This window comes from Medicago truncatula, chromosome 8 (genome assembly GCF_003473485.1).
Source record: "Medicago truncatula cultivar Jemalong A17 chromosome 8, MtrunA17r5.0-ANR, whole genome shotgun sequence".
Lineage (NCBI taxonomy): Eukaryota > Viridiplantae > Streptophyta > Magnoliopsida > Fabales > Fabaceae > Medicago > Medicago truncatula.
In genome coordinates this window covers 6865450-6872585 of record NC_053049.1, presented here as the reverse complement: position 1 = coordinate 6872585, position 7136 = coordinate 6865450, and the positions used below count along the sequence as shown (strand labels likewise).

General features: G+C 34.9%; 1 protein-coding gene across 1 annotated transcript; it reads left to right on the top strand.

Annotated features, from left to right (window-relative positions):
* The first annotated feature begins 210 nt into the window (after nt 1-210).
* Nucleotides 211-6558, top strand: LOC25500534 (phospholipid:diacylglycerol acyltransferase 1). The gene is made up of 6 exons (XM_013588974.2): nt 211-917; nt 2624-2846; nt 2942-3225; nt 3637-3946; nt 4306-4565; nt 5556-6558. The coding sequence occupies exons 1-6, from the start codon at nt 445-447 to the stop codon at nt 6037-6039; spliced, it is 2034 nt and encodes a 677-aa protein (XP_013444428.1). The 5' UTR covers nt 211-444; the 3' UTR covers nt 6040-6558.
* The last annotated feature ends 578 nt before the right edge of the window (nt 6559-7136 follow it).

The following is a 7136-nucleotide window of genomic DNA, read 5'->3' as shown; positions in this document are numbered from 1 at the left end:
TCAATTACGGTGTTCTAGCTGATAATTTCCATAGTTTTGCCAATTGAACAAAAACTTGTGAACTTATTCAATTTTTTTCTTTAATAAATTAATAAACCATGAATTTATGGAAATAATAATATTTCTTGACTTTTCTTATTAGTGTCCCAAATTATGTAACAACAAAACAAATAAATTAGCGACCCAAATTAAAATCCCTAGATGCTCTAACCAATTATCACTATACTTTATTTTGTCCCCATTCAGCAGAAAACACAAATCCTTCTCTCACTACCCTCACAAAAATAATCATAGCTCCCTTTTCAATTCTAAATTCTCAATCTTTTATCAAAATAACGTAACCCCATCAATTTCTTCTCTCAAAAAAATAAACCCAGAAAAAAAAGTTGATTTTTTTAATTATTTTTTTCAACAAATTCTGGGTTTGAATCGATTTTTTGAACCATGGCTTTGATCCGAAGAAGAAAAGGGTCAGAACCAGAAAAGGGTCAAAGCGAAAATTCAGAACCAAAAATTCAGAAAAAAGAAGATGAAGATGATGATAATGATAAGAACAAAAAGAACAAGAAAAAGAACAAGGACGAGGTTGGTGTTTTTAAGAAGAGTACTAGGTGGTCTTGTGTTGACAGTTGTTGTTGGTTTGTTGGTTGCATTTGTACTTTATGGTGGTTTTTGTTGTTTATGTACAATGTAATGCCAGCTTCATTTCCTCAGTATGTCACTGAGGCTATTACTGGTCCTATGCCTGATCCACCTGGTTTGAAATTGAAGAAGGAAGGGTTGAGTGTGAAGCATCCGGTGGTTTTTGTTCCAGGGATTGTTACCGGTGGACTTGAACTTTGGGAGGGGCATCAGTGTGCTGAGGGGTTGTTTAGGAAGAGGTTGTGGGGTGGTACTTTTGGAGAAGTTTATAAAAGGTATATAGATACGTAGATATATGTGTATTTATAACTTTGCTTTGTTGTATTGGTTTTTGTTTGTCTTAATTTGATGAGGTTGATGGTGTTTTTATTGTCTTGTTTGGTATTGTTTAGTGATTTTTGGTATTGGTATGTTTGTGAGTGTGTTGTGATTTGAAATTGATTGATTTTGAGAGGATGGTGATTGGTGATAGTAGATTGAAATGAGCTGAAATATATGTTTGACATTTGATTTGGAGATTATTGGTTGGTGAGCTGTTTGGTACACTTGTCGATTTAATGCTAGGTTGTTGGATTTGTTAACATGTTTCTATTATTGGTGTAGACATTGGAAGAATGATTTGGAAGGGAACTCCTCCTTTGTGGTATTGATGCTTGATAATGTGATTGCTTGAGATGGCTAATTTTTGCTCTCTGCTGATTTGGCATTTCATTTATTTTGTCTGTTATTGGATTTTACTTATTAGAATTTTTCATGTGTAATGTTAGATCACTGTTTTCTGTTTTCCTTTAAACCTTTGATTCTGATCTTCATTAAGTAAGGAAAAATTCATCAATTAAGGAAATTTTTGCATGATATGTCTTCTCAAAGAACTATTTTTTACTTTCATCTTAGGATGCGCAGCGCAGAGTGCTCAATCTACTGTTCCTTTGGTGTTCAACAATTACTGCTTTTTGCCAGCAAAATCCTTGTTTATTTTTCTCATCTTATTACCCAGAACTTTTAGTACAACACCCCCCTTGTACACTTTCATCTCACCCAGCTCAAGATATCAAATGAACAAGAGGAGATAATGTGCTTGAATGTCTATGACATTTACTTTAATGCCCATGATGTTTTTATCTTCCACATACATATCACCAAGACTGCTAAATTGTTTGAGTGGATATTAGTTTGTTTTCATGTAACCTGATGTTTATCTTTCTTGCATAAGTGCCTGTTTTATTTGGGTATTCTTAGACATGGGAAAGTACAGGGTAAGTTAAGACATGGTTCATTGTATCTGTCCTGTCAATATTTGGAGCTGAAATGTTTTAAGCTTGAGCTAATTTGGTTGAGGTTTAGATCTAGCATCTTAGTTGATAAATGTCTGAAATTAAGAATCATTATAGTTGGAAATGGGTGGGATAGTGTGAAGTATTTGTATACCACATTATTTATCTCCTCTTTATACTTCCCTTTTTCCTTACTTGACAGACAGTGCTGCAAATGAATTGTGCAACAAGTACTAGATTGATTTAGGATAATGTGAACAACCTGAATAATATCTTATTTAGTCACACTGGTTGAACTTGATTTCTTTGTGAGACAAAATAATCAATTACATGAATTCTTAGTTTAACTTAGACTTGTATAATGTTATAAGTGCTGATTGTGAGTACTTGATTGATTGGAAAAATTCAAGTTGCTTTTCCATGTCCATTTGTGAGTGGAAGTACTGTTCAGTTTGAAGGTAGGGAAAGTTTTTGATTAAACATTAATTTCATTCCTTCTGTGAGACAAATAATATCTGTAGTACACATCAATTGAAGAATTTTCAGCGAAAATGATAATCCTAACTAATTGTCCAGATAAGGCTTATAACACAGTTCACCATCACTAGTGCAATATTTGTCTATGCATTTGATGTTTGTGACTGATTTCCCATCATAGACGTAGAAATGGTAACATAAAATTCATGTCCTATTTTTGTGTGTTGCAGACCTTCATGCTGGGTGGAGCACATGTCCCTCGACAATGAAACAGGAATGGATCCACCTGGCATTAGAGTCCGGCCTGTCTCTGGACTTGTAGCTGCTGACTACTTTGCCGCAGGATACTTTGTTTGGGCGGTCCTAATTGCTAACTTGGCACGCATCGGTTATGAAGAAAAAACTATGTACATGGCTGCATATGATTGGAGAATATCATTTCAGAACACTGAGGTATCATTATTTTAATAATTGATTTTGCACTGAGTTTTTATTTCAGAACACTGCTGAATTTTTTTCATTTTGCTAATAATAACTTAATTGATCAGGTGCGGGATCAAACACTAAGTCGGATAAAAAGCAACATAGAACTCATGGTTTCCACTAATGGTGGAAATAAGGCAGTTATTATTCCACATTCGATGGGGGTTTTGTATTTTCTTCATTTCATGAAATGGGTTGAAGCACCAGCTCCAATGGGTGGTGGAGGAGGACCAGATTGGTGTTCCAAATATATTAAGGCAATTGTAAACATCGGTGGACCATTTTTAGGTGTTCCGAAGGCTATAGCAGGGCTTTTCTCAGCTGAAGCCCGAGATATTGCTGTTGCAAGGTATATCTTCTTTATGGCCATGCTAGTTACTAGGTTACATGATGACTTGTATGGGTGTACCCTGGTTCAACAGTATTATACTCTAGCTAGAATGATTATGTTAGTTACTATGAACTACATGTTTCCTTCTATTGTTTAAACTATGAAGCATGCACTGACACAGACACCGGTAATAATTTGAGAATGTTACCGCTTGTGTCAGTGTTAAACACCGACATGCCTTCAACCTGAAGTGTCGGTGCTGCATATTGTTTAAATCAGCTAAGTCTTGTAAACAACATTAAGATCTCTCTCCCCTTTGAATTGGAACCACAAATTCTCATTGCATTTGGCATGCATGCTACACTTTTTTGTTTAAGTCAACTATTCCGTATCTAAATTGAATTTGGTTCTTTCGTGTCATGTCACAAGGGCGATTGCACCAGGGTTTTTAGATAACGATATGTTCCGCATTCAAACATTGCAACATGTTATGAAGATGACTCGCACTTGGGACTCGACAATGTCAATGATACCAAAAGGAGGGGACACCATATGGGGCGACCTTGATTGGTCACCAGAGGAAAGCTGCGGCCTTCACACGAGAAAGCAAAGCAGCAACAATACTCAGTTGACAGAACAAAAGACAAATAAAACAAATGTTAACTATGGAAGAATGATATCGTTTGGCAAAGCTGTCGCAGAGGCAGATTCGTCTAAGATCGATATTGTTGACTTTCGGGTGAGCAAAACTTGAAATTGATATAGGGTCTGTTTGAATTAACTTATTTAAGGTCATCTACCGGTATAAGCACTTGTGAGACTGTTTAAGTTGTTTTCAGCATATGTCCACAAGTTCTTCATGATAGCTTCTGAAAATTATTTATAGCTTATATAAAACACTTTGTTTTTAATATTTTATTTCTTCTTTATAAAAATAGCTTATACATAAGCACTTATATGATAAACACTTATGCTATAGACACTTAAGTAAGCTGTTTATCCAACAGGGCCATGCATTGTCTTGTGTGCTTATTCCTTATTTTACCAGTTTTCTTGTTCTGTCTCATTTGTAGTTAACACTCAGGTTTTTGTTAACAGGGTGCAATTAAGGGTCCCAATGTTGCAAATACCTCTTGTCGTGATGTGTGGACTGAATACCATGATATGGGTGTCGAGGGAGTAAGAGCAGTTGCAGAACATAAAGTTTACACAGCTGGCTCAATCATAGACCTGCTTCAGTTTGTTGCTCCAAAAATGATGGCGCGTGGTAGTGATCATTTCTCTTATGGAGTAGCTGACAATTTAGATGATCCTAAATATGAACACTACAAATATTGGTCAAACCCATTGGAGACAAAGTGAGATTTTTTCTTCTTGACTTTTATCTTATTTAGCAGTTTATTTGATCAGTTATTCTTGTTAATAAATTTCTGAATGAATTCTTTGGTGGTAGTGTTCTAAAATAGCTTGATGATGTATATTAGCCATATTTGTGAGTTCAAAATCAAACATTCGTTGACGATACTTATGTGCTCTGTTTAGGTACAGAACTTAATTAAGCACTTATAACTTAAGCACTTATAACTTAAGTGCTTATAATATAAGTGTTTGTATATAAGCTATTTATATAATAAAAGATAAAATAAAGTCAAACTGTTTTCTAATAAGCTATAAACTGCTTTATAAGCATACTAGAGTGCTTATGGAAATATTATAAGCTATTTCCATAATCTCTCACACAATCCCACAAGTGCTTATACTAGTATTTAATCTTAAATAGGTCAATCCAAACAGATAATTTCCTTGGATTGGCTTTGAAAAAGGTGATCTCCATCTGTTACGTTGAAGCTAACAGTAATGTTTTTTTGACAGAAATTATGACTTTGGACACCGTATAAACATACAGTTTGGATATTTTATGATTATTTTCTCTCTCCTCGGATGGAATATTTACTAGCTCTGGATATATTTTAACAACTTCAGATATGGTGTTGGTCTTTTGTGTGTCAAAATAACATCTCTCTAAATGGTAACCAAACACAGTATTAGATACACCTCAGAAACAAGTTTAGTCTACTGTTGTCAATTGCTATCATTCATGATGAAATTTAGTATATTAAACATTATGAATTATAACAAATAACAATCCTCTCCGCTCTTGATATGTTCCAAATAAATAATCATTATGAATTTGTGAATATTGACAATGGAAATTTAGGAAGTTGAGTACTTGAGTCCTCAGGTCATCATCTTTCCAAGCAAAATGTAAATACTATTCAGTTGGTTCCTTATTTTTATTACCTATTCAATTGATTGATGTCTTTTGCAACTCTTAATATTATCGACAGGTTACCAAATGCCCCTGATATGGAAATCTTCTCTCTATATGGAGTTGGCCTACCGACCGAAAGAGCTTATATTTATAAGTTAACTCCCTTTGCCGAGTGTTACATTCCTTTTGAAATTGATCCTAATGCCGAAGGTGGCGACAAAGTTAGTTGTCTGAAAGATGGTGTCTACACTGTTGATGGTGATGAGACCGTTCCAGTTCTAAGTTCAGGCTACATGTGTGCTAAAGGTTGGCGCGGTAAAACAAGATTCAATCCTTCAGGGATCCGCACTTATGTTCGAGAATACGATCATTCTCCTCCAGCCAACCTGCTAGAAGGTAGAGGAACACAAAGCGGTGCTCATGTTGATATAATGGGAAACTTTGCGTTGATTGAAGATGTTATGAGGGTTGCAGCAGGAGCCAAAGGAGAAGAATTGGGAGGTGATAAGGTGTATTCTGATATCTTTAAATGGTCTGATAGAATCAAGTTACCTCTGTGAGGGGTTGGATTCCTCTCCCGTTACTGGATGGTTCCGAAAGGAGAGAAAGACGCGACTAATAAATATTATTATTATTATATTTATTGTGTCTGTTTCTTTCTTACCGGTACTATCGAGAGGATCCACACCCCTTTGCAAGTAAAGCAGAATGCACTTCCACTCTTTCATTTCTCTAAAGGATCAGATTGTGTCATATACATTTTTTGAAGTATAGTCTCACTGCTACAAAAGTTCCATAAGATGCACTCAGAGTTTCTGAGTCTGCTTATCAAATTCAGATTCCAGTGAGTGGTGAAATAGGAAGCAAGGACACTTCAAAACTTTAGCTTTGTTGTATGGTAATTTTTTGGTTCACATATTTTTGTCAGATACTTCATAGACACTTCTAGTTGTAATTTATATATTTTTTTGCTTTTTTATTATTTTTTGATAATTTGTTGCAATAAACTGCAGTATCGTAATAATTAGACAGTAGATGTATGATATGATTTTATTAATGCCTCATTCAATCTTATAAAATATCAATTCTATTTATTTGATAAGATATAAACCAACTTTGTGTGATTACTTGCGTGCCACGTCTTATACAGTCTTACTCACTCATGATGGTTCTATTAAAAGAACATGCATTGGGTCCTATGGTTATTAAATTAGACAATTGCTCTTTTAGACATCATGAAAGACGAAGGGTGGTTAACTACATTTAGATACACTTTTTAAATCGGGTGAAATGATTTAAAAGTGTCTCAACTAATCTCAAAAGTATCGAACGGTAGTTATCTACCGTTTGGCGGGTGCTTGGGAAGAATCACTAGGTCCTATGGTCAATTTGGGACATGATTCTAACTTTTAATTAAGCTCATCTAGTCATACATTGATGCATGTATACAACTAATGCTCAATTCATGACCTACATTATTTTAACCCACCAAGTCAATCAAAGCATTCCTATGTTTTGGTCTTTTTGATCAGCCATGAAACTAATGCTCAATTCAACTGCATAGACGAATGAGAATTAATTTGATATATTTTGTCACCTTTCAACTAGAGTATCTCTTAAGATTTGAACTTGTGTTCTCTTCTTCAAGGTTATGTGA

Coding starts and splice junctions, on each gene's coding strand:
- LOC25500534 (XM_013588974.2), top strand. CDS start 445: ATGGCTTTGATCCGAAGAAGAAAAGGGTCAGAACCAGAAAAGGGTCAA. Junction 918..2,623: donor TTTGGAGAAGTTTATAAAAG/GTATATAGATAC, acceptor TGTGTGTTGCAG/ACCTTCATGCTGGGTGGAGC. Junction 3,947..4,305: donor TCGATATTGTTGACTTTCGG/GTGAGCAAAACT, acceptor TTTTGTTAACAG/GGTGCAATTAAGGGTCCCAA.